At 43.7% G+C, this 26,003-nt stretch overlaps 1 protein-coding gene and 1 long non-coding RNA gene across 6 annotated transcripts in view; one reads left to right on the top strand and one right to left on the bottom strand.

Moving 5' to 3' along the window:
• Nucleotides 1-26,003, bottom strand: part of KCNT2 (potassium sodium-activated channel subfamily T member 2) — a 229,981-nt gene that overhangs the window by 140,664 nt on the left and 63,314 nt on the right. For all 5 annotated transcript variants that reach the window (XM_079981180.1, XM_079981182.1, XM_079981183.1 and 2 more), the window contains exon 2: nt 9,701-9,780. In XM_079981180.1, coding sequence (XP_079837306.1) covers nt 9,701-9,780 — 80 coding nt within the window. The remainder of the gene's footprint in view (nt 1-9,700; nt 9,781-26,003) is intronic.
• Nucleotides 15,041-19,745, top strand: LOC307219017. The gene is made up of 3 exons (XR_013840261.1): nt 15,041-15,116; nt 16,765-17,012; nt 19,038-19,745. It is a non-coding gene; the product is annotated as an uncharacterized lncRNA (long non-coding RNA).

Genomic DNA, 26,003 nt, shown 5'->3' with positions numbered 1-26,003 from the left:
TTAACACTAATAGAGGAAGAATCGAACAGTGGGATGGGGCAGCTGAAGATACCAGAGTAGACATTTGCTCCAGATCAGATGGCTTCTTTCCTCACTCCACATTGCCATGTAAAACCAACTGTCCTGTGTTAGGTAATGAAGAGAAGCTGGCAGGCAGAGTCATCTCCACATGCTTGCTCCTACTTCATCTGGACTATCCATTCCCACAATGGGACCATCTGACCCCAATTGCCCCATGAGGGAGATCGCTGGAGAGAGACTAGAGTGAGAAAAGATACTAGCAGATGGCAGCCAACTGTTTTGTTTCTTGAGTGTAGGGTCATTAATTCTTCTGCTACATTTGTGTTGGGAACCACATCAGGGATTCTGGTTGAAAGTACAACCAAATAAATAAATAAAAGTAATATGTTTGGATCCTACACAAACACCCTCCCAGTATTACTTTTGTGCAGAAAACGCATATGGAAGACTATAAAATATTGAACAACATTTGTTCAGAATTGTAGCTGCTCACAGACCACTTAAAAATCAGATAATTGAAAACTGGTGCTGAATGTACAATTTCATATCTTCAGAGCTTTAATAATAATATTTTTTAAAATATATATATATATATTTATAACCCGCCCTCCCCAGCCAAAGCTGGGCTCAGAGTGGCTAACAACAGTAAAATAATACAACATTCTAATAATACAGTAAAATAATACAATATTGTTGGGAAAATGTTAATTATTTAAGACAAAACACCCTTGGCCACAAAACAGTGCTTCCTTCCTATCTATGAAACAACACCAGGGCATGGGGGGTGGCGAGTTTGCAAGAGCAGATTTGCTCATCTGTTCTTGATGAAAGTTAGTTTTCATTTGCTCAGGACTAAGAGAGCTGTCGGTCACTGAATCATGCACAAATTATATTATAGGGTACATCTGAAGCAAAGAAAGCATTTTGTATTTTTTCAAGTTAGAGAGAGAGGAAGAGCATCCAATGTATATACAAGTTATATACAGAGAACATCCAATTTAAACCGTGCCGACTATAAACAGATATGGAGTTGTACAATCCAAAACAATAACTCTGAAACCCTCTGAAACATTGTTTGCCATGAAAATGAACAGATGGCCCTGGTGCAATTACCGTCTTTCAGCTTAATAATTAGCCATCAGGCTAAATCAAGGTGCTGGTTTTGCTGTACAAAGCCCTATGCAGCTTGAGACCAGGATACCTACGAGAGAGTCTCATCCCCTATACACCCAACTACTTACTACAGGGCATCCCGCAGATACCTGTCATGGGCCAGGAGTCAGCTGCGCTTGCTGAACAGCAGCCTGAAGGGGGAGAAGGCAGAGTGATTCCACCCATCACCCTTCAAGAACTCAGAGGAGAAGGCACTGGTGAGAACCACCTGGCTTCAGCCTTCTTAAGCAGAACTTCCAGCAGCAGTCAGATGCTGGTAACAACACTTGCAATTCATGGCTCTACGTTGCTGCTTCTTGCTCATCTGGACCCTTGACCCCATGAACATTGAATTCTCTGACCCCTGGATCATCTGACCACATGGAATTGCTGTTTGCCTGCCCCTAGGACTGGACCAGACTTTGGATGCTGAGTCTGCCTCCAGGCAAGTACACCTCAGAGACTCTTCTGGTTGGCTGGTCTACCACTCCACTGAGCTCTGCATGTTGATGCTCAGCAATGAGACTACGACAGTACAGTGGTACCTTGGTTGTCAAACTTAATCCATTCTGGGAGTCCGTTCAACTCCCGCACAACTCCTGCACTCAATCGGAAGCTGCAGAAGCCATGTCAGAAGTCCAGCTTCCAAAAAACGTTTGCAAACCGGAACACTTACTTCCAGGTTTTCGGCGTTCAGGAGCCAAGCTGTTCAACAACCAAGGTACCACCCTTAGGAAGAGGTCAGTTCCCCGCAATGACAGGAGTTGGGTCTTTAGCCTTTGGCATTCTAATGTCTTTTTGGCGTCCGTTGAAAGCTTGAAAAATGAAGAGGCCTTTGGAATTGGTCCCATTGGAACAACTCCTGGGAATGAGTGACTAGCTGCTTCTGTTCTTAAAGGTTAGAGATTTGAAAGGGACCACAGTAAGACAGAGCAAGCACCAGTGTTTGTGGTGGTGAGTAAGAACTGCACAGAAAGGGAAGGAAGCTCCTGCTGAGATATATCAAATCTCTGACAGGCAGGCCAGTGCCTCTAACAATTTCTTCTGCGTATTATCCTCCCAATTCATCTCCCCCTTGACATTCTTCAACAAATGTTTCCTACTCTGTTAATATTGCCATCTGCTGAAGACAGCTGATGAATTCTAATGACACTGTGAATTTTTAGTAATCTATGCAGTTGACACCTTTCTGTGGTGTTTTTAAAATGTTTCAGAATAAACATTTAATGTCCCCAATACTATCCATTTTCCCCCTGGGAGGCTGTATCAGTCACAACCATAAATTCCCATTAATGGGGTGCAGTAGTGGCCATGTGGAGAAAACAACAGCAATACTCTTCTTAGAATAGTTAATGCATGTATGTTAAGGCTGAGGGCTACTCAGTCCTTTTCTTCTAGAAAAAGGGTGTCTGTACTCACCATTAAGTTGTTACACACCTTTAACCAGTGTTTTTCTCCTAGGAAAAAAAGGTGCCGATACCACATACTCTTGAGTACCGCCAGGGGAAAAAAGGACTGAGGGTACTCATGAGGATTCTGATTATAGCTATCAATACAGAAAATGGAAACAGAACATTTTTTCAAAAGAGCTGCAGGCTCCTTTCTAAGGCCACCTCAAATTTTCACTGCCACGCCCCAGCACCTTTTCATTTCTGCTCTGACTGATTCTATACTGTTTGTATTCTGCCTTTCCTCTAATACGTTCATGGTGGCTTACACTGAGGAGAGACTGGGAAGAGGAAGAACAAACAATTCTGCGAAGTAGGTTAGGCTGAGAAAGAACAATCTGCCCAAGGTCTCCTGGTGAGATTTGTGGCTGAATGGGAAACTCAACCTAGGTTTTGCCAAGCTTAGTCTAACTCTGTAAGGAATGCCTCCCTATCAGTATAATTTCCTGCCAGTCTCTTGCAGCTAGAACACACCTGGACTTGGCCAATGCTAGCAGTGAAGCAGAAGCGGACAGCAGAAGAGGAAGAAGAAGAAGAAGAGTTTGGATTTGATATCCCACTTTATCACTACCCGAAGGAGTCTCAAAGCAGCTAACATTCTCCTTTCCCTTCCTTCCCCACAACAAACACTCTGTGAGGTGAGTGAGGCTGAGAAGTGTGACTAGTCCAAGGTCACCCAGCAGTTGCATGTGGAGGAGCGGGGACACGAACCAGGTTCACCAGATTACAAGTCCACCGCTCTTAACCACTACACCAAACTAGCTCTCACTGGAACCAAAGAGGTGGCACTTTGGGCAGGGATGGAGAAGCAGTGGCTCTCAAGGTCCTATCAGCCTTAGCCAACACTGGCCAATCACTATGGGAGTTGCAGTCCAACAACATATGGAGGGTCACTCTTGCCATCCCTGATCTAGAGCATCATCTTAATCTTCCAAGAGTCTCAAGCATCAAGCAGCCTGTGCCAGAGCAATGGGGGCACAGCTAGGGAATGGTCTGCCTGAGAGGTGAGCAGATTCCCTACCACTGAATGTTAACTGTAATTCAGTTTTTAAGGATCATGGGCTTTCCCCAGACCTTTTCATTACTCTCCCTCAATCCCAGTTCTGATGTTTACCAGAGCTGAACATCCTGCTCCCATGGCATAAAAGTGATCAGATCCATCCTGTCTATTTTGCTTGGAATGTAGAATGTGTGGGGAGAGGACTCCAGCCTGATGCCCATATGCGTGCAGAAATTACCATCACAAATCTCCCTCCCCACCTTCAAAAAAAAGGGGATGGATGGACACTTGATTCAGATTCATGTGAGTTTCCTGTATCACATTGATTCGGCCATCTACGACTCCCAAAAACATCTCAGCTGGATCTATGAAATGACATGGGGTCCTTTACTTTTGCCTTCCATGGCAGGAAGGCAAATGGCAACCATGATGTGAGATTCAAGGTCTGTGCATCCCTCCTCCAGCAAATGGCACAGGAATTCTAATGGGAAGACAATCCTTTTTCTCTTACTTTGGCTTCCAACTTTGCAGACTCATAAACCCAAATAGTCCTGCACCTTCATTTTCTTTGCGTCCATTTGTCCAAAGTCCCAGAAATATTTTGTTGCTGTTAGCCAAGGTTTGCCTCCATTTCTTGGAGAAGACCAAGCAATATTGTAGCTCAATTCAAGATTGCAAAGTGGTAAATCCTACTGAGTTCAATGAGTCTTTTCCCCTAGGAAGTATATTTAGAACTGCAGCCTTAAAAAAAAAAAAAAAACGTTGGACGACTCAAATAAAAAGATTGCAGATCTTTTACTATTCTGATTTACTAACAAACATAATTAAGAGAAGCTTTCTATTTCCTCTGGGGGACAGAGAGCTGAAGACACAGAGAGCCTGATGGTTTTAATGGTAATTGAATTGAATTTTACAGGTGGCGTGAAATTTCATTTAATGCACAGACACAAAGATGCACACCTGCACCTCTTGCTGGGCGTGGGGGGAAAAGACACCCAACAGGGTGGGGAGGAGACAAGCAACCTTTGCTGAAAACGAACCTTGATTTTCTAACGACGTATTGCTCGTAATAAGATACACTGGCAGTCAAGCAGAAAATTCAAATCAAGGATAAAAAAATAACTTTCATTCAGCTCAGAGGCATAGCAAGTTTAATTACAATGTCTAGGATCGATTTTGTCAGAGGATTCTTTGCGAGCCTTTGAATTTTACAGGATTACCTGTCTAATGAAACAATTGATGTTACAGCACAATTATCACTTGGCTCAATATCTTTCTAACTTGCTTTTGGCCCAGGCACACAATTCACCCACCATGAGAAGGTCACTTTAAGTGGCCCTTTGTGACGTTTGTACACATTTGTTCAGTGTTTAGATTGAATGACTTTTTCCAAAAGTCACAGGATGTCCAAGTTCTATAGTGATGTGGATAATGTTCCCTGATCAGCACAGCAAATGAATGCATCCCTGACGGATGAAAGCCATCAAGGGGAATGATTTGCAGTGGCCTCCATGCTGTGTCCATATCTTGCAAAATCCCCTTTAGCCCCTCTATACAGAGTAGTGAGGAACCTTTTCCAGCTAGTGGGCTGGATCCTGACCTCCCGCAACCCCACAGGCCATTCTGACTACTGATGCCATTATGATGTCAGGTGACAGCTTCAAAGGAACTGGCTGTCAGTGTCAATCTCCTGGTCGGCACTGATAGCACACCCTAGTGATGGATTCAAACAGCACTTGCAAATGGAAATTTTCCTTCTGCAAACTGGCAAAAGCTGGGGAAAAATGTATGTGCACAGGTGCAGAATTAGAGATTCTATTAAGTTATCTTTTCAAGCTCCAGTCACTACCCCTTTATCAAAAATAACCTTTGCATAATTACCTGTCCCAATTTGCCTTTGTTTATGGGAGCATTCACACCTAAGCATTTTCAATTGAAGCTTAATGAAAATTTGGCTTTCAAAGTAGTATAAAGATCAGAACAAAGCATAAGAGATGCAGAGCAGATGCAGAAAGGGAGGACTATTACACCGGCGAAGGTTTTTGTTGTTTTGCTATTGTGTAAGTAATGAAAATCTTGACTCCCTGAATACATAAATAAATGGGGAAAGGCTATATACTCTGCAAAATCTGTATGTGGTGACTGAGTAGAAAGTCTGGGTTGCAATTATAAAAGAAATAAAGTAGTTAATACATTAATGTAAGAGGTAGAACTAAGAACTGAAGAAGCATTGACAGTAGGTCCAGTGCATGGTTCACACAAGGCAGCAACCTTGCTGAAAACTAGTGTGACCTGAGGCTCGGTCAAGAGACCGTGTGAGAACACAGCATACATGTCATAGACTAGCTGACTGCAGAGGAGTGGTGGGAGATGCCAGCTGGGGAACCCCCCTGGGAAGGAGGCTCAGAGGCAGGGGACTGATAGTGGGATGACAATGGTGGGAGGGAGAAGAGGGAGCAGACTGGGAGAAGGAGGTGATGGAAGCTGAAGACGTAACAAGGTTTAGTGAGCAGGAAGAGGCAGTCCAGACTCAGAGGCAGGGGGGAGGGGGGGCCAGGAGACAGAGATGAGACAGGCAGCTGGAGAATCTAGGGAGTTTCCTCCTGCTGCTATGAATAGCTCTCCATCCCGATTATCTCCCAGAACATGCGGAGAAATGAAGACAGCAGAACAATGAGAGACAAGATAACAGAGTCTTAGGCTCTGGGGAGCAGCTTTAGAGAGTGGTGGGAAGGCAGGGACCTTCTGTTGGGGCAAGACCACTAGGACTGAGCTGTTTTGTTTTTTGAAAAAAGAGTTTACTTCACTGACATTGGGTTCTTTATTGTTTTATTGCTGACCTACGCCTGACTCCAGCTCCTGACAATGCACTGCCTTAAACTGTCTGGAAGAAGTGAGGACTCTAAAATCCCAGCCCAATATATCCCAGTCTGATCACTGAGATCATACAGAGGAGTATTGTTGGTGGTCCACCATGTTACAGATGCCTGTCTAGCCTCAACTAGAATGTAGGCATTTAACGTCGCTGGCCCCATGCTAGTGAACACTTCTCTCTTCTTCTTTGGTGATCACTCATAGCCGAGTAGGATTGTCTTCCATAAACACGGTTTTAACAGTGGGTCCATAAGTGACTGTGGAGGCCAACTCTGGATCCACACATCCTTCCTCAGTGGGGACATAGGTTTCTGGGTGGGAGTTGATCACGGTGAGGGTTTGCCAAGCGTGCCTTCCTCTTAGCACATTTCCCCTCTTTCACCCTGAGTTCGAGTGTCTTCAAAGCCCATGACGCCTTTGGTAAAGGCTGTTCTCCAATTGGAGCACTCGCAGGCCAGTGTTTCCCAGTAGTTGGTGTTTATACTACATTTTTTAAAGATGTGCCTTGAGAGAGTCTTTAAACGTCTTTTGTTGACCATTTTGCTTACCATTTTTGAGTTTGGAATAGAGTGGTTGCTTTGGAAGACGATAATCAAGCATCCACACAACATGACCAGTCCAACAAAGTTGATGTTGAAGAATCATTGCTTCAACACTGGTGATCTTTGCTTCATCCAGTACACTGGCATTAGTTCACCTGTCTTCCCAAGTGATGTGTTAAAATTTTCAGAAACACGTTTGATGGAATCTTTCGAGGAGTTGGAGATGGAGTTTATAAGTGGTCCACATTTCACAAGCATACAGTAAGGTTGGTAGTACAATAGCTTTTTAAACAAGCATTTTGGTTTCCCTGCGAATGTCTAGGGGAGATTCAGCAGACACCCATGCTTTGATTTTCAAGCATCTCTTGAATACTCCCCACCCCTTCCATCAACTGGCCTATACTGTTGTTTTAAAAAAAAATCCATGAATGTTCTGTGCTGCTTTTACGTTTTGCATGGGGGTGCTGTTCCTGACCCCTGTCTGTGTCAGTGGAGCACGCATAAGCCCAGCCTCAGCCCTGTTCTGCTCCATTTTCGGGCCACTTTTGGGTTGGAAACGACAAGTGTGTGCATGATCGCATGTCAGTTGGACACATGTAAAATGGCTACTGCCCGCATGATTGCTGCCATATTTTATGGGTGAGTGGTATAGGAACATTTTTCGTTAAGTATATATAAAATCAGAAAGCATATGTTTCCAAGAATCCCAGATACAGTCTTATGAATCATGAAGAATCTCCAACTGATTTAAAAAAAACAAAACATACACTTGAACTCAAGTGGTTAAGAGTGACTTGACATTCAGATGCAGTTCAAGTGGCTTCAACGTAGCTTAAGGATAACACTCAAAGTCCCACAAAAATACCTCCGTGGAACCAAAAGTGGAAGCTGTGGAAGTGATGGGTGAACCTTCTTTAGCTTGACTCTGATACAAGCAAACAATGATAGCATTATTGTAGAATTTGCATTCAAAACTGAGACTGTGACATAAAGAGGTTAAGACCAGACAGAATAGGTGGAGAGTGTTTACAGGTTTCCCTAGAATGGCAGGTTTTAAAATTAAAAATTCACTTGAGGGAGTGAGGATTACATCTAATAGGAAAAACGATGTAACTTTTAATTGTATGTGTGAGTGCATAAGAGAAATGCTTCGTGGATGGATCCAAACGCAATGTTCAGGAATGTAAGTTAAAAAGGATATCTATGTTTGGGACTCCAGAGGTCCAATACTAGGTAGGGTAACTGGGGCATTGGTCTGACTTGGACTCTCTCACATTCAGCTTGCTGTAGAAATATCCAGCAGGATCTCTGGCTGGATTCCTATACTTCTTGGCAGCCATGAAAGGAAGCTGCCTACTTCAGCTATCTTAAAGCTGGCACTGTTTGTAGGCTGCACTTCCAGAAATGTTCCATTGGCCAAGATATAGTGAGAGACCTGCTAATTCCTCCCCCCCCCAAAAAAAGACCCCCAAAACAGTGTATTTTAGATAAATTGAGTCTTTGAAGAGGGGGGGAAAAGACAGCAAGGTTTTCTTCTTATTGTGGCATTGTGCCTAGATCTGTTTGTCTTTAGCACCTGGATTTTTATAGAGCTTCATGGTTATACAGTGGTTCCTCGGGTTACAAACGCTTCAACTTACGTTTTTTCAGCTTACGAACGATTGTAACCCGGAAGTAAGTTGTCCAAGCTCTCGGAGGCCTCGCCGCTGCCTGGAGGCAAACCCGGACATCGGCGGGACCTACGGAGCTCTCTGAGGCCTCCGCGAATGCCAGGAGCCAAGCCCCGGCATCTGTGGTGCCTAGAGTGGCTCCGTGGATGCCAGGAGCCAAGCCCCAGCATCCACGGTGCCTGCAGAGGCTCTGCAACTGGGCTCCAGCCGCAGGAGCTCTCTGAGGCCTCCACGAATGCAGGGAGCCAAGCCGATTGTGATTGTGGAAGAGGACCCTGAGCCCCCTCCAAACAGTGAGTTTGGAAATAAATTTTAATTTTTTTCATTTAAAATACTGTCTTATTTATTTCATAGTACAGTACATTGATTATTGCCTTTATTTTATGGATCAATGGTCTCGTGAAACAGTAAGATTCATGTTAAATTGCTGTTTTAGGGGGTGTTTTTTCATCGTCTGGAACAGATCAATCCACTTTCCATTACTTTCAATGGGAAAGTCCGCTTCAGGTTAAGTACAGACCTCTGGAACCAATTAAGTACTTAACCTGAGGTACCACTGTATATTAAAAGAGCATGGGATGAGGAAAGTTTGCAGCATTAAGACACTGTTGAGGCTGTGCAAATATTAAATTGATTAAATACATAAGCAACAAACAACTAGCAAGCAGACTGTGAATTTGGGAACACAGGGTGGCAATCAATTAATATTTATTCAGAACAGACCCATCAAAAGTAATGAACATGACTACATTCTCCTAGTGATGTAACATATAACCACTTCTTATCATCAGCAAGCATTATTGTTTAGAGAAGGGTTTCCCAAATGCTGGTTTCCAGCTGTTCCTGGAGTACAATTTTCATCATCCCTCATCCTGCTAGCTAGGGATGATGGGAGTTGTAGTCCAACAACAGGTGGCAACTCAAGTTTAGGAAACCCGGGTTTAGAGGAAGCGCTATTACACCCACACGTAGTAAGAGAGAGAAAATGCTTACTTGATCTTTGGTTTTTGATGAAAAATAACTTTAGCCTCTCTTTAAATGTGTTTTCATTCATGTAGAATTCAACTTGTACTCTAAAAAGAAAAGAAAAACTTTAGGTAGGAGGCTGATCATAGCATGTTAAATACAAAGACATGACAGTTACATACATGGCCTTTCGGCGTTTGCCCAGCATAAAAACCACGAGCACAAACTTTGTAAAATTCAGAAGCATCTTCAAACAATATATTTCCAGGGAGTTACTATGGCCAGAAATTCATCTGCATTGCTTTGCATCTCTTCTCACCCCTTGGCCCCTGGAACACCATCTAGTAGCAGCAATGAATCCAGTGTTATTGTGACTGGTTGTCCTGATTTCTTTAAACCGACAACTAATGGGTGGCCACAGAGTTTCGAAAAGGCACATTCATGCTCCTCGGTGACTGGAAACTTATCTTACAACACCTCTGTATTTCACAGGAGAGAAAGCAGCAAGATAAATTTGGACAGAGAACCAAGAGTTTTGAATGTCAAATTTAGGTTGACTGCTGGGTGATGCTGTAATCCAGGGGTCAGAAAACTTTTTCAGCAGGGGGCCTGTCCATTCTCCCTCAACCTTTGGGGGGCAAGAGTATATTTTGAAAGGGGGGGAATGAATTCCTATGCCCCACAAATAACCTAGAGATGCATTTTTTTAAAAAAGCATACGTTCTACTTATGTAAAAATACTCTGATTCCTGGACCGTCCGTGGACCGGATTTAGAAGACGATTGGTCCAGATCCAGTCCCCAGGCCTTAGTTTGCCTACCCATGCTGTAATCTGACTTTAAAGTGGTGTAAGCATAGCAGTTGTGCAGCCCTCTTACAGAGTCCTCACCCTGGCCCCAACCCCATTCTGCTTATATAAAGGTAAAGGTAAAGGGAGCCCTGACCATTAGGTCCAGTCGTGACCGACTCTGGGGTTGCAGCACTCATCTCGCTTTATTGGCCAAAGGAGCAAGCGTACAGCTTCCAGGACATGTGGCAAGCATGACTAAGCCACTTCTGGTGAACTAGAGCAGCGCACGGAAATGCCGTTTACCTTCCCGCCGGAGCAGTACCTATTTATCTACTTGCACTTTGACATGCTTTCAAACTGCTAGGTTGGCAGGGACCGAGCAACAGGAGCTCACCCCGTCGCGGGGATTCGAATTGCCAACCTTCTGATCGGCAAGTCCTAGGCTCTGTAGTTTAACCCACAATGCCACCCACATTCCTGTAAACATATACCTGTAAATAAATCAGACATTACAAGTGAGCATAGGTTTCCAGCTTCCCCTCATCCAAAAAAGGAGGGAAATCCCTCTATTACTACCCTGGACTTTTCATGGATTGGGAAAGTGGAAAGTGTTTATCATTATAGCCCCCTTCACATGCTATATGCATGAGGAGAGTCCAAACTGTGGTCATCAAAGAAAGGGTGGTATATAAATTTAATAAATAATAAACAAATAAATTAATGGGGATCAGGCCACTCCCACCCCCCCAATGCTCCCACCCCCCAGGTTCCACCTCTCAACCTTGACATCCACTCCTTAGGCATGGGCATCTGCCATGGGGAAGTCTTCCATAGGAGTTGGGAGACCACATAGTCAAGGTCTACACAGAGATCTATGCACAGAGGTTTCCCACAGCCCAAACATACTTGCCCCAGTATGCAAGGAGGAGAAAGAAACGCACACAGCGGAAATGGAAATGTCATTAACTCTGGGCTAGGGAAGAGGTTTTTAGATTGGGGTCTGTGAGTTCCATTTGGAAAGGTTGCAGCACAGTCAAAGATGTCTGTTACTCAGCCCCACACTTCCTTTCCTTAATGTGATGATGGAGGGCTAAGACACAGCAGCACAGAAGCAAAGATGTGGGTCTTTTGTTGCGCATGAGTCAGCTGGCTCCAGGGTTTCCATGCGCTTTGGCTTCCATCACAGTGTCCCATTGCGCCAGAAGCAGTTTAGTCCTGTGTAGGGGTCAGATGGGATTACCATGAGGAATTATAGAATATACATCAGGCCATTGTGTCCACGATGAAGACATTGTGTTGACTGGGTTTGATATATTGATGATAATTTCTGATTAAATCCCATAAGATTCTGCATTCATGCCCTTTTCATGCCCTTTTGACTCTACTGCCCATTTTTCTCTCCTCACGTCACGTACACAGCAGTTGCTTCGCCAGGCAGGCATCCTGTGCCATAAAAATAGTGGGCAGGTTCTTTGAAGTAGTTTCTTATATATATAATCTTAAAATGTTAATCTTGGAGCCAGGAAACAGATCTCACATGAAGGTCTTTCTGGCCATCCTTCTTATCATGTGTACTGATTGTTTATGACCTCCAGAGTTGCTTTATTCGCTCCTTTGTAGTATTCATTCATTTACCCCAAAAGTATGCATGGATAACTAGTGTTTATAGTTTAACTTTGTCCCCACTTGAGGTTTGTTTGAATGCTCAGAAGAAATCTGATTGGTTCTTACGAACACTCTGTAAAAAGCTTTTTTGTGAATAAAAACGGCCTGGGCCAGGGGGCTGCAGATTCGGACAAGCACAGAGAGACACGATTATATGCAGCCTTCCCAGAGTCTTGCTGGTTCAAGCCTCTATGTGTATTCTTATTAATCAGAGTTCAATCCTTCCTTTACTTTGCAAACGCAACAGTCCTGCTGGCCACATGACCCAGAAAACTGTCTGTGGACCAACGCCGGCTCCCTTGGCCTGAAAGCGAGATGACAGCTGCAACCCTATAGTCATGTTTGACTGGACTTAACCTTCCAGGGTTCCTTTGCCTATACCTTACCTAGTTGCAACTGGACCAACACCAGTAGCAAAATGTGCCTGGCGCCTGGGGAATTTTGAACACTGCTTTCAACACATGGGGTTGCATTGAAAGCTAGTTTTCCTCCAAGGAGACTCATTGAAATTAATGAACCAAAGTAACCAAGGTCTATTAATTTCAGTGAGTCTGCTCTGTGTAAAACATAGCTGGATGAAATCCATGGAACCCTTTCACACCTATAATGTGTGAAGGTGATTTATGTTTCTAATGTTAGAACTGTTGCTACACTTTCATAGAAATGTTGGACACATTAGCAGGGCAGCTGGCATTCTCATAAGCCTCAAAGGTGCCCAACGTTCCCTATGTACCGCATTTTTCCATGTATCAGACGATGTTTTTTTTATTATTAAAAGTTTAAAATTGGGGGTTGTCTTATACACAGACAGTGCAGAGTGGGGATGGCCGATTGGTGTCAGCCGCGAGCAGGAGATTGTCAGTGGTGATTGGGCGGGTGCTTGGTAGCTGTGGCAAGGCCTGCTGGCGATTGGCTGCTGCTGTAATTGGGTGGGTGATTGGTGGATGCTGGCAGTGAGCGGGCAGACAATTGTTGGGTTTGGCGAGTCATGTGATTGTTTATCAGCAGTCAGGGGGGTGAGTGATTGGCGGCAATTCCCCCCCCCAAAAAAACTCAACAATTCTAACCAATCTTCCCCCATTTCCTTAATTTGGGTCCCCCAAAATAGGGGTTATCTTATACACCGGTGTGTGTGTGTTATGCACAGAAAAATATGGTAGTAAGTCAAGGCCTGGCTATGTATTTTGGTTCACACACAATTTAACAGAGACAATGCTAATTTGCAAGTTTATCCAACGATCAGTTTTTCCCAGAACAAATCTAGTGGTTTTCCCAAGGCTTGGCAGTGGAAAAGTTTCTATAACCAAGGGTCTCCTCCTGGAAATATTACCCTGTAAGGAAACCAGTTGTATAAACTCAACCGTAGCGTGACTAATATAGTGGCACTTTTAATCCTCACATTGTTTGATGTCATGCCGCATTCAAAGCCACAGATTCTACTTTTCACAGAAAATTTCAAGTAGGTGAATAAAGGCATTCAAGTTCACAAGCCTTGGTAATTTAACTTAAAAAGGAAGCAAGTATTCCCACTTCAGGTGGTTTTGAGCTGCATACCTATATTTTCAGGAGGAAAATTACAGCACTCATGTGACATAAAAGAATAGCAGGCTCACAGTGCGAGGTGATGGCATGCTAATGAGGAGAGCGAGTGGGGGAGCCAATCGCTTTCCTATAAAGCACCCATTATGAGTGGCTCTGATAACCTAATAGTGCCCTATTCCTGCTTCTCATTCCTTAGCAACCACAGCTGCCAAGCAGATTTGCATTCCTGTGTGATAGTTTTCATGACAAACAAGGATGGCAAAAGGCAAGCAATTGATTATTTGAATACCTCAACACCCTTTCATACTTCACTGACAACTTGTCGGTTCCTCCAGGCAAAGTCTGCGCCCTCCCCCCTTCCTTGTCACAAGACTAGAACAAAATACCCACAGCAGGAAGTATAAAAGGAAGGTGGCCGACAAGCAGGTAGACACTCTGGAGGTGCATAGTTTAGACTATGAAAAGCAATGATAGAGTTCTGCAGCCATGTCATTCCTTCCTGTAATCTCCAGGTAAGATGTGAAGCCTGGGACTATGCAGAAGAACCCCACATTGTGTCTACACCCCATACACCCCGGCTTTCGAATAACTGATGCTCGAGTGGAGAGCTGCAACAGTGTGGGTGACTCCTATTATGTGGTTTGGAGTGATGCAAGTTACTGTAATGAGGCAGGAAGCATCAACATTCATGAGGGTCCAATATCATAAAGGTGATGTAAGAACTCAGTTCCTGAAAGGCAAGTTACAGATATACTAAAGGAACCCAGCAGACCTTGGCTACATAGAGGGTGGTGCTGTGGTCTAAACCACTGAGCCTCTTGGGCTTGCCAATTGGAAGGTCGGCGGTTTGAATCCCTGCAACAGAGTGAGCTCCCATTGCTCTGTTCCAGCTCCTGCCAACCTAGCAGTTCGAAAGCACACCAGCGCAAGGAGATAAATAGGTACTGCTGTGGTGGGAAGGTAAATGGCATTTCCATGAGCTCTGGCTTCCATCACAGTGTTCCATTGTTCCAGAAGCAGTTTAGTCATGCTGGTCAAGTGACCTGGAAAGCTGTCTGTGGACCAACACCGGCTCCCTCGGCCTAAAAGCGAGATGAGTGCCACAACCCCACAGTCACCTTTGACTGGACTTGACCATCCAGGGTCCTTTACCTTTTTTACCTTTTATATAGCATTCAATGAAAAGAGAAGGACTCTCAGAAGCTGGCTGAAACAAATGTTCAATCCTTGCCTGACATTTACTTAGGTTTAAATGTAATTCCAGCACTACACGTAAGTTACGTAAGGGCCAGAGCTCATGCTTTTGCTTTGACTGTATAAATGTGGATCTCAATCCCCAGTTGAAAGGAGCTCAAGCAGCAGGGCTAAACAAAAGCCCTGTTTGCCTACCCTCTCCCCTGCGATTCCAGTCACAATGAAGATTTTTAAATCACAGAAGGAGCCTATGTAAGTACTGCACACAATGTTGTGGAGGGTGGGGTGATTAAAAAACCCCCAATCTTCCTGTCAGACTGGGAATATCCCCAGTTTAGGGTATTCAACCATACTTCATCAGAGTTTTCTTTCAGCAAAGCAAGCGGCTCACGTATATTCCAAAGAAAGCTATAATAATAAAGAAAATGGTAACCCCGTAACATACTGTCTGAGAGAAACTAAAACAACATCGTGAGGCAAGAAGGACAGTTGGCCTCTCTAACTGAACTGAACTGAACTGAACACTCAAAGGGAGGGGCTACTTCTGGAGCAGAACACAGAAGCCCCAATCAGATGACAGACATTCTACTATTCCCCCACCCAGCCCCAACCAGATGACAGACATTCTACTATTCCCCCACCCAGCCCTACCCAGAAGACAGACATTCTACTATTCAAATTAGACCCCAGTGTTTTTCTTACACACAACTCCATGCAACAGAAGTTCAACCTGGAAGACTTTGGGGACATTGACACAGGGGACATGACCAGTGCTTTTATTCTAGAAAAAAAGGGCAGGTACTCACCAGCAAGCAGGCAGAGGGGCCAGCCCATGGTGGGGCGGGGGTGAAACCTGGCACCAATGCTGGATGGTGAGGGCAGTTTAGCTGTTTGAGGCCCCTTGCCTATCCACCCACCTACTGGGGCACTGCCACTCAGGTGAAGAACCTGGTTTCGGGAAGGAGGCAGCAGAGTTCCAGGATCCTGTCAAAGCACCAACATCTCTAAGCTGGGCAAACACTTCCTGGACTTAAGGAAGGAGGTGCAATGTTCTGATGGGGTCCAAGAGCCCTTCTGCCACCTCCCCCCCCCCGGAAGGGTGGCAATACTGTGTGCCATTGCGTACTGCCAGAAAAAAGTATACATCTCCTCTCCCCACACCTCCACTCTTCATGTGCATGATTGGAATCGCATGAAGGGAAACTGGGCTATGACGATCTCTTCCCAAAACCAGCAGGAATTGCTGTCAGAATTGAGAATACTGATCTGGGTAAGCGAATGGTCTGATCCAGTATTAAGCAGCTTCATGTGTTCCTGTCACTAGCATGCACTCCCTGACAAATTTCCCCTGAAGGAATGCAGTCCTCAACTGATTCAGTTTAAGTGGGGAAGCAAATAAATAGGTTTAATCAAGAAGCAATAATGAAGAGGATGAATGGGCCAACGATGCTTAGAGGACACTAAACTCAACACACTCAGAAAAGTTTCAGTTGTCCTTCTGGCAATAAAGCTGCTAGCACCTTTGCAAAGCTAAGCAGGGTCAGGTATGGTTTTGAATCAGAAGGGGGACCATGTGTTGTGATTCTTGCATTGCCGGGCATCGGACTAGATGACCCCCAGGGTCCCTTTCAACTCTACAATTCTGCGCCTTTCTGATTCTATAATGGACTCCTTATTGCACACAGGGACCTCTTGATGCATTTTAGCACACTAACACAGCTTCACAAAGGAATCTTCAAAAGTTACCAGCTCTTTTTACTAGCCATAAACACATGAACTGCTCAAACATTAGCAGTGTTGAAAGTCAGCAACAGCCTGAAAGGAAAGAGCCATCTTTCAAAGTACAAAATATTTCCCTGTCTGGTCACTTGGAAATTATTTTCTTTTATTTGTGCCAAAGGTGCTCAAAAAGGGGGCAATTTTAATCCTACACCAATGGATCTCTAATGAATATAAAGTAATATGCAGGCAGTCTGCATACAGGGAGGTAGGAATCACCCATTTGCCATGGACTGACCACTTCCTGGTGAAGTTTGAACTCGTACCAGCTAACCTACCCTGCAGAGGAGAGGTTAAGATGGCCCATCCTGGAGACTAATGGAAATGGATGGATACCTGAATGCTCTGGGTGTCCCTACAATGGATAGAGTTAGTGATTTTGCTGAGGATCCTGTCTCACTGTGTAATGGTGGGATGATGAGGGCCATCAACACAACCCTTCTTATGATCCTTCTTTAGCATAGTGGAGCCCGGGAAGCTCCTGGGCTACTGAAGAGCTGCAGGTGATGAAACAGTCAAGAAAGGACTGGGGCAAGTGGCATAAAACTTGAAGCCGGCAGAGCACTTGCTAGGGCAAATAATTTCACCTATCAAGTAGCAGCTGAGGCAGCTAGGAAGAGGTTCTTTGTTGCTTCCATTGCATACATACAAACACACACACACACACACACACACACACACACACGAGAATCATGAAATCATGACATCCAAAGCACTAAGATCTCACCCTCTGTCAGATCTATGTGGTCTAGAGCTCATCTTATAATTTTCTGTTCACTGGGTCCATGTTTATCATTTTCTGGGGAATAATTCAAGAACAAAAATCAAAGAAAGGCATTATTTGATACTTAGAACCACTGCTTTTTTCAGGAGCTCCTCAAAGGTACGCAGGACTGGCACCTCTTTTTTTCATCATTAAAAAGTGCGGCACTTCCTGTAACAACTTCATGGTGAGTACCGGCACCTATTTTTCTAGAAAAAACCAGCACTGCTTAGAACTACTAAGGAAATATTGCTACTCTTCGCAGCTGTGCCAAGTTCTTACAATATCCAAAACTAAGATCCTCTAAGCATGAATATTCAGAATAATTACTTTCAGGTGAAGGTACTATACTAACAGCCAAACAGCAGACTAATCCTGAACGAAGGCAACAGAACTGCAATATGTAAAAACCTCCACCTCACCATACTAAGATTTCCAAAGCGATACAGAGATTTACTAATGGATACATGGTCTGTGAACATTTCACTCATCAATCACCCTAACCTGCCATCAAAGTCTAGACTCAAAATATGTTGGCACATTAGGGCATTTCACAATCGAATAATCCTGTCAAAATCCATTTTTATTCATCTATTCATGATAGAAATGTTTGACTTAAATGAATGCAATTTATGCATCCTACAAGGCTCGGATCCCAGGCACACTCTCTTCTCTTGTAGCCGAAATTTGCTTTGGATAAAACAGGAAATTTACACAGTGATCGATTGGAGTGCAGAAGATCCTGTGGCTCATTATTTCTAGAGGTAGCCTCATTACCGCGACAACCCATTACAATGTCTTTTTTATTTTACATCCTAGGAAAGTTCAGACTTGGAGATTTACAGCACCTTGAGATGACTCACAGCATTATAATAGCAATAAGCACCTAACTGACTTTATTTGTAGTACATTTTAAAGCCAATTAAAGGAACATTAAACCATCTCTCAAAACAATGTCACATGGCACAAGGTGATGTTTTTGTGCTGGCTACAATTCAGCAATTGAAGAAAGACGTACAGTAGCATAACTAGTTTGCAACTCATGAAACGTGAGTTCTTTGTGTGGTTTGAGGTTGGCACTAGGGGAGAACTGGGCTCTTGAACCTTTAACAGCTGCACAGCAGCTAGAAATCCAATGGATGAAGCTTTTTCTAGTACGGAAATCCAGTTATGGGGAAAGCTTCACCTATTAACAATATGCCTGCCGTATTACTTTGTGTGTGGCCCTCAATTCACCTCAGGTCCTGTGCCCCACTCAGACAGGAGGGTAACGATTTGTATATAACTGAAGGTGTATGCAAATTTTGTGGAAATTTGTATCCGCTTTTGCAAATGGGGAAGAGAATCCAATCCATACAGTGTACTGGACCTAGAAAACCATGTTATCATCACTTCTCACAGCAGGTGGAAGAGACTGCAGACAATAATACTGGAAGGGGAAAGGGTGATGGAGTGCACAATTGCCTTCCCCAATGCACTGAAAGAGTTAAAAGGTAGGCTAGCCATTGCCCAGGCTGAGATGGGGCAAAACTCAAATATGAGTACAGCAATATGAAAACGGCAATTTATGTATATAGTCCATCAGTATTTTCATACACAGCAGCCTTCATTTGAATTCTTTTCCATTGCAGGGGTTGGACTTGGGTCCCTTCCGACTCTACAATTCTACTATTCTATGGTTTTTGTCAAGTGCCTGAAGCGGTTTATTTAATACCTTTTAAAGTTGACTGTTGACAAGAAATAGTCAGCAGGTATTCTTTTCAATCTATGACAACAGATCTTCCTACACACACTCATTCACACTCTGATATGGATTGACAAAAGCAATTCAGTTGAAAAGTTATCACTGGTGTCAACAATGACAATTGAAAACACTAGAACTTAAAAATATAGGCATGGCTATACAGAGACAGATTATCGGAGGAGAGGAAGGCAATAAACGCCTGCTTAAAAGAAGGTGAATGTTCACAGTTGCATGAAAAGTGAGGTGGTGAATGCCAAAACGGTGGAGGCCAAAGAGGATCTTGGAAAACCCAGAGGCTGGGAAGGACTAGCAAAAGCAAATTATGGAGCATCAAGTATGAGGAAGATCCTGAGGAATCAAGTGTTGAAAAGCCATCGCCTCTTAAAACATTCCAGTGAACGAGCCATAAATCTCCAACATCCTAAGGGCTCTACTGTCAATGCAAAGAGATAGAACAGCTGACCTCAGGAATCTCCTTCCCTGCACAAGTGCAAATTAACAGTTGGAAGCAGATAAAGAGATTGGGAATATAAGAGCTAGAACAGGAAAGAGAAACAATTCAGTTCCCTTTTGGGGAACAAGATTTTCTATTTCAGTTCTTCTCCTTTTCTGTCTTCTACTGTTGATGTTGTTGCTACTGATTTTCACTATTTTTTCAATTATACACTGCTTAATTGTATGTAAAACCTTCAAACGGATTACAAAATATATACAATATACAGTACATCAAAATTGCCCCCCAAAATCAAAGTTAAAAACAAGTTTCAAAAATGAGGAAAAAATAAAAATAATTTGCCTGAAGTCAATTGACGTGAGTTCCATGATTGTTTCATATGCTTCCTAGAACTAAATAAATTATAAAACAAATATGTGAACAGAGTGAAAAGTATATGCTAAAAGAGCAGTAGGCTAGAATTATTCTTAAGGCACTAGTTTTTGGGGGCAGGGGGAGCTCCCGTTGCTCGGTCCCTGCTCCTGCCAACCTAGCAGTTCGAAAGCACGTCAAAGTGCAAGTAGATAAATAGGTCCGCTCCAGCGGGAAGGTAAACGGCGTTTCCGTGCGCTCCTCTGGTTCACCAGAAGCGGCTTAGTCATGCTGGCCACATGACCCGGAAGCTGTACGCTGGCTCCCTTGGCCAATAAAGCGAGATGAGCGCCGCAACCCCAGATTCGGTCACGACTCGACCTAATGGTCAGGGGGTCCCTCTACCTTTACCTTACAATGAGAAGGGGAAACTATTCCATCAAAAGAGCATAAGAACATGAAAAAGCCAGCAGCAGAAGGCCAGTGACCCTTCTTGACCAGCATCCTGTTCTCACAGTGGTCAGATGCCCATGGGAAACAGGATTTGAACACAAAACCACTCTCCACTCCTGCGTTTTCCAGCAACTGGTATTCAGAAGCATTGTTGCCACCAATCATGAACACTCCCAACTGCAAACTGAAGTGTTATAGCCCAGAAATACTGTAGCTTTTACCACCTCAGTAACAACAACGCCCAGGGCAGGCTATTCAATCAACTATTTACTGAGACTGAGAGGAAGAAGAGGAAGAAGAAGAAGAGTAAGAGTTTGGATTTGATATCCCGCTTTATCACTACCCAAAGGAGTCTCAAAACAGCTAACAATCTCCTTTCCCTTCCTCCCCCACAACAAACGCTCTGTGAGGTGAGTGAGGCTGAGAGACTTCAGAGAAGTGTGACTGGCCCAAGGTCACCCAGCAGCTGCATGTGGAGGAGCGGAGACGGGAACCCAGTTCCCCAGATTACAAGTCCGCCACTCTTAACCACTACACCACCACTGGCTCGTTCCCACCCAGTTTTGGGTGACAATAGTTAAAATGAACCATTAGCCCATTCCACCCACATTCTGCCAGCTTCCTCACAAAAAAATACCATTGGGGGCCTTGTCAAAAGCTTTACTGAATTTTTACTGATACACTATGTCCACAGCATTCCCCGATCCACCAAGCCTGTAGCTCCATCAAAAAACAATGAAATTTGTCTTGCATGATTTGTTTTTGAGAAAGCCATGCTGAGTCTTAGTAATCTACTACCCTTTTACTCTGTTCTGAGAAGGTAAACAAGCATTAGTAAGTTTTCTCTGGAGTTTGATGTCAGTCACCAATTCAGTTCTTCTATATAGTTGTGATTTTTCTCTCCTGTAAAACATACTTTGTTTCTTAGTGATGTTACACTTCTTCTGAATTGCCACTTGAAAAACAGACATACACAATGGGCCATTCACATTTCACATTCCTCACAATATTTCCTGAAGGAATTAGCTTAGTGAATAAGCTGTTGTTATTCTCAATCTGGTGTTATTCTCTTGCGAGTCTTAAACACATTAAGAAATAATTGTTCACAATAATTACTTCAGTTACAGACCATACCCTGAAAATGCAATAAGAACTCCTCCCCACTCCTCTGGTTCCTATATTTACATCCATCATTTTAAAGCAATTAAACAATATGATTAACACCTGCCAGGAGGCTCGCACCAATTGAGAAAGTTGCAAGTGTTAATACACAAACCAGCATTGCGTATTAGACTCTTGAACAACACTATTCCACATGTCTGTGAGTGTCATTTGTCTGCTTTCTCTTTCTGAGCGAACAAAATGAAATAAAAATTGGAACACGAAATAGGAAGTGGAAGTGGAACAGGAGTGTAAGGAGACAGCAATTTCTATTCTGGGTTTGTCGCAATCAGCACTTTCCCCCATTTCTGCTGCCGCTAAATAGCAAATGTGGGACCTTCTGATGCAAAAATCATGCACCTGGCCGTGCCCCCTTCTTCTTACTCAAAATTGCTATATTAGTGCTATATTGGGGTTCACATTTCCATGGTCTCATGGTAAAATGAAAATACTATATTGGTATATGGTAAAATGAAAATACTATATTGCACTACCTAGCTGTTGTGAGAGCATTATTCCCCGCTGGGAAGAAAATGAATCACTCCCCCCCCCAAAAAAAAAAAAAAAAACCCACAGAACAAAAGAGGACACAGCTTCCTGCAGGCTTAATTATACGTATAGATAATTCAGAAATACAACTTAGAGATATAGTAATTTCACTAGGGTGGGGTGGGAGAGAGACTGTGACCACATAGCCTGAGTGCCTCCTCAGTCTGTAGTTCATATCACACTGGTCTTAAAGGATCTACATTGGCTCCAAGTACATTTCTGAACACAATTCAAAGTGTTGGTGCTGACTTTTAAAGTCCTAAACAGCCTTGGCCCTGTATACCTGAAAGAGCATCTCCACCTCCATTGTCCAGCCCAGACACTGAGGTCCAGCTCCGAGGGCCTTCTTGGTAGTTCCCTCACTGTGAGAAGTGAGGTTACAGGGAACCAGGCAGAGGGCCTTCTCAGCAGAGGTGTCCTCCCTGTGGAATGCCCTCCCATCAGATGTCAAGGAGACAAAGACTATCTGACTTTTAGAAGACCTCTGAAGGCAGCCCTGTATCAGGAAGTTTTTAATGTTTGATGTTTTACTATGTTTTTATGTGTGGAAAGCCATCCAGAGTGGGAGAGAACGTGTCAGGTGTGGGTGTAGCAGCCAGGCTCTGTGGCCAATAGGACTTTGCAGGACTGGGGCCTTCCTAAGTTTGTTCTGAAGAGGCAAGGCACGGCCACACAGGTGAGGCTGATTGGTAACTCACAGCACCTGGTGGCAAGAGTTGGGAAGGGATATAAGGTCAGCATTTCCCTTCTGCTCTTTGCCACAGCAACACGCTCCCTGCCTTGTGCTTCTTGTTTCCTGATCCTTGAACCTCAGCTTCTTGACTCCTTGCTTCTTGATCCTTGGATCCCTGACTTCATGCCTCCTTGCTTCCTGACCCTCGGACCCTTGGCTTCTTGACTCCCAGCTCTCTGACCCTCAGACTCTTGGCTTCCTGACTCCTTGACCCCCGTTCCTGCTTCCACCTTGCCATCTTGCCCCTGGTTCTGATGTCCCTTGCCAGGACTTTGATCGCCATGAACCAGACTGTGACAGTGTGATGGCCTGGGAATCTGATTCAGAGGCTGAACCTGAGGAATCCCAGCCAGCACAGGACTCCCTACCTCCAGGGCCAGCTGAGCCGGGGCAGGGGCTTGAACCTGAAGGGCCCTCACCTGTGCCGGATGCTCAGGAGCAGACACCAGCTGAATCCGCTCTGGCTCCGGAGGTGATTGAGGACCCATTGCCTGCAGGTGCTCCTCTCCCAGCCCCGTCAGGGGAAGCTGAGGTTGCCTCTGGGTCCAGTGACCCTCCAGCCTCTCCTGAGCTACAGAGACTCGGCAGAGAGGCAGAGGGAACTAAGTTCTTGGAGGAGGAGTGCTTGCCTCCAGGCCAGGAGAGGCGAGTCACCTGTGGACCGGGGCCACCCTATGCCTCAGAGGAGATAAAGGCCAGCCCGCCCAGTCCCAGGTTGCAACATCGTTGGTTACCTATTCCTGCCGGCACCCTGTCCTGCTTTCTCTCAGAGTTCCTGACCACGCCTGACTCCCTGCCTTGGACCCTGCTTCTGCCTTGGACCGGACACGGACCACGCCGCACAGTAACACGCCCCCCCCCCCGGGACCAGCACAGACAGAATGGACAGCAGGAAGAGAAGTGAGAAGGTGAACTCAATGAGGAAGAAAGCTGAGGTCACACACATTCTTCAAAAAACAAACAACCTGGAACCAGCCCTGTGTTTTAGATAAAATAGCAGAAACCACATGTAAAAATGAATCAATGCACAGAGCAACAGTTCATATGATGCCTTTGCAAAAAAAAAAAAAAAAAAAAAAAGGTCTTCAGTGATCATTCTGTAACATGTTAAACTTAATTTTAATTTGTTTCCCGTAAAGAAACAACTGCTTTAAACATATGGTGCAGAGTACCTATTTCTATACAAGCATTTCATGGAGAAGATAATTATAACATGTATAGAAAACAAAAATATTTGCTACAGTAGATGCCTAGAATTTAATGAAGGTCTCAGTTCAGACCAACTGATGAGGCTGTTTTTTGTTGTTGTTTTGATAGCTGAAAACCGAAGAAACAGATTGTCACTGTTCAGTGGTATATGTCTGAAAAGAAAGCAAATTTATCTCATCTCACAAAATTCACCTGGGACCATTAGGGATGTTTACAAACGAATGCCAACATTCATTGAAGTCTGGAGCCTACAACATACACAGTCAATTTTTTGTTTGATTCCTTGCGACATCTAGATCCCTCAGTTCTTTCTTCTGCCTTATTGCTGGAGGTTTCTATAAGAGTATCTCTCTTTTCATTAAATGGCATTCAGCTTAAATACCAGACATAGCAGCAAGTGCCTTAAAAACCCTGGCAGGCCATATAAACACTTCGGAAGAAGACACCTTGTGCTAAAGCAGAAGTTACAATTCTATTGTATGCTATAGAAAAGGCAAAACGTGTTCTTGAAAGCAGAAAGTTCTCTTTCCCAATGAACTCAAATAATTTAAGTAAAGAAGGAGATGAAGAAGGGGAGGAGGACAGGGAGCATGGGCGACTATGTTTAGCAATGTTCAAATTACCTCTGAAAAACACCATGGCAGATGGGATCCTAAATATACCACAACACCGGAGAGCCAAAGAAAATGGGTGTTTTCTCCCCTTTCAGATTTTTTTACTAATTAAATTACAATGCGGTCTCTCAAATAACATGGCTTAGATGTCTCTCTTTGATTTTTTTTATTTTTTTATTTTTTATTTTTTTTGCTAAAAACAGTCTTGCACTTAATTTTTAATGGCTTTTAATGGCAGGCAGGTGCTCAAATCACTTTGCAAAAATCAGAATTGTAGCCTAGGTAATTACCATCAACGTAAGTGGAAGGGTCTGCCAAGAATGCAAAATTTATCCCTGGAAAATAGAAACTTTTATTTTCGAGGTAATATCTAATGCACGCGATATGTTAAGAGATGATCATACAAAACGCTTCGAACTTTTCAGCTCAACCTCAGGTTTAACTATCCCATTGTATTGCTATATCTGTAATAAGGATGTCATTTCAGTCCCTTACTTGAGCACCAAAGTACCAGCAGCATAAACGTGAATACACAGGGCTTGCTACAAGTTAGCAGCCGCTGCTTCCCAGTCTACATTAGAAACACACACTAGCACAATTACCTCAGTCCAGAATCGAAGCTTGGAGGTTCAAGTCCCGGAAAGGGTACAAACGTGGATCCACAGGGAACTAGTCTGGGGGACATGATGCTTTTCTTCTGCGTTCTTTTGAAGTGAATTTGGTTTCTGCTTTTCCACTCCGAAGTATGAGCTTGAAGAGGTTTTCCCCCACGTTTATTGGGATATATTTACCTCCACAGTCTTTTTCACGTTTTGAGTATAGTTTTGCTTTTACCAACAGCTTGAAACTCAAGACTGCTCAATAGACTATTAAGGGTTTTTTGTTTTTTTATGAGGCAGGAAGGCCAGTGCGTTGGTTAACGTGATTATTTTGCAGAGCCCTGCACAATCATTAGTACCAAATAAGTTGTCACAGAACAACATTTTGTTCTTCCTGTGCTTCTTTGCCTTTCTTGTCCCCTATATGATTTATAAGCTAGGAGGAGTACATCGTCCTTAGGCTTATTACATTATCAAAGAGGTGAATTTATACATTTATTAAACTTTATTAAATTTATTCATCACTCCCCACAACTAGAGGAGGCCCCAAAGCAACTCGCGGAAAGAAAAGCAAAACAATGACCAGATGTAACAATGTATCCAGTAAAACAATACAAATTTACAAATAGTTTTTGTTTTAAAATGCTTTTTTTCAAAAGAAAGGAAAAGAACCACCCCTGTCCAGCACAGACATCAAAAGTAGCCACTGAAAGCCAGAATATTATTGTGC

Source organism: Podarcis cretensis (genome assembly GCF_951804945.1).
Source record: "Podarcis cretensis genome assembly, chromosome: 6".
Lineage (NCBI taxonomy): Eukaryota > Metazoa > Chordata > Lepidosauria > Squamata > Lacertidae > Podarcis > Podarcis cretensis.
Note: the sequence above shows the minus strand (reverse complement) of the source record. Positions and strands in the feature narration are given on the sequence as shown.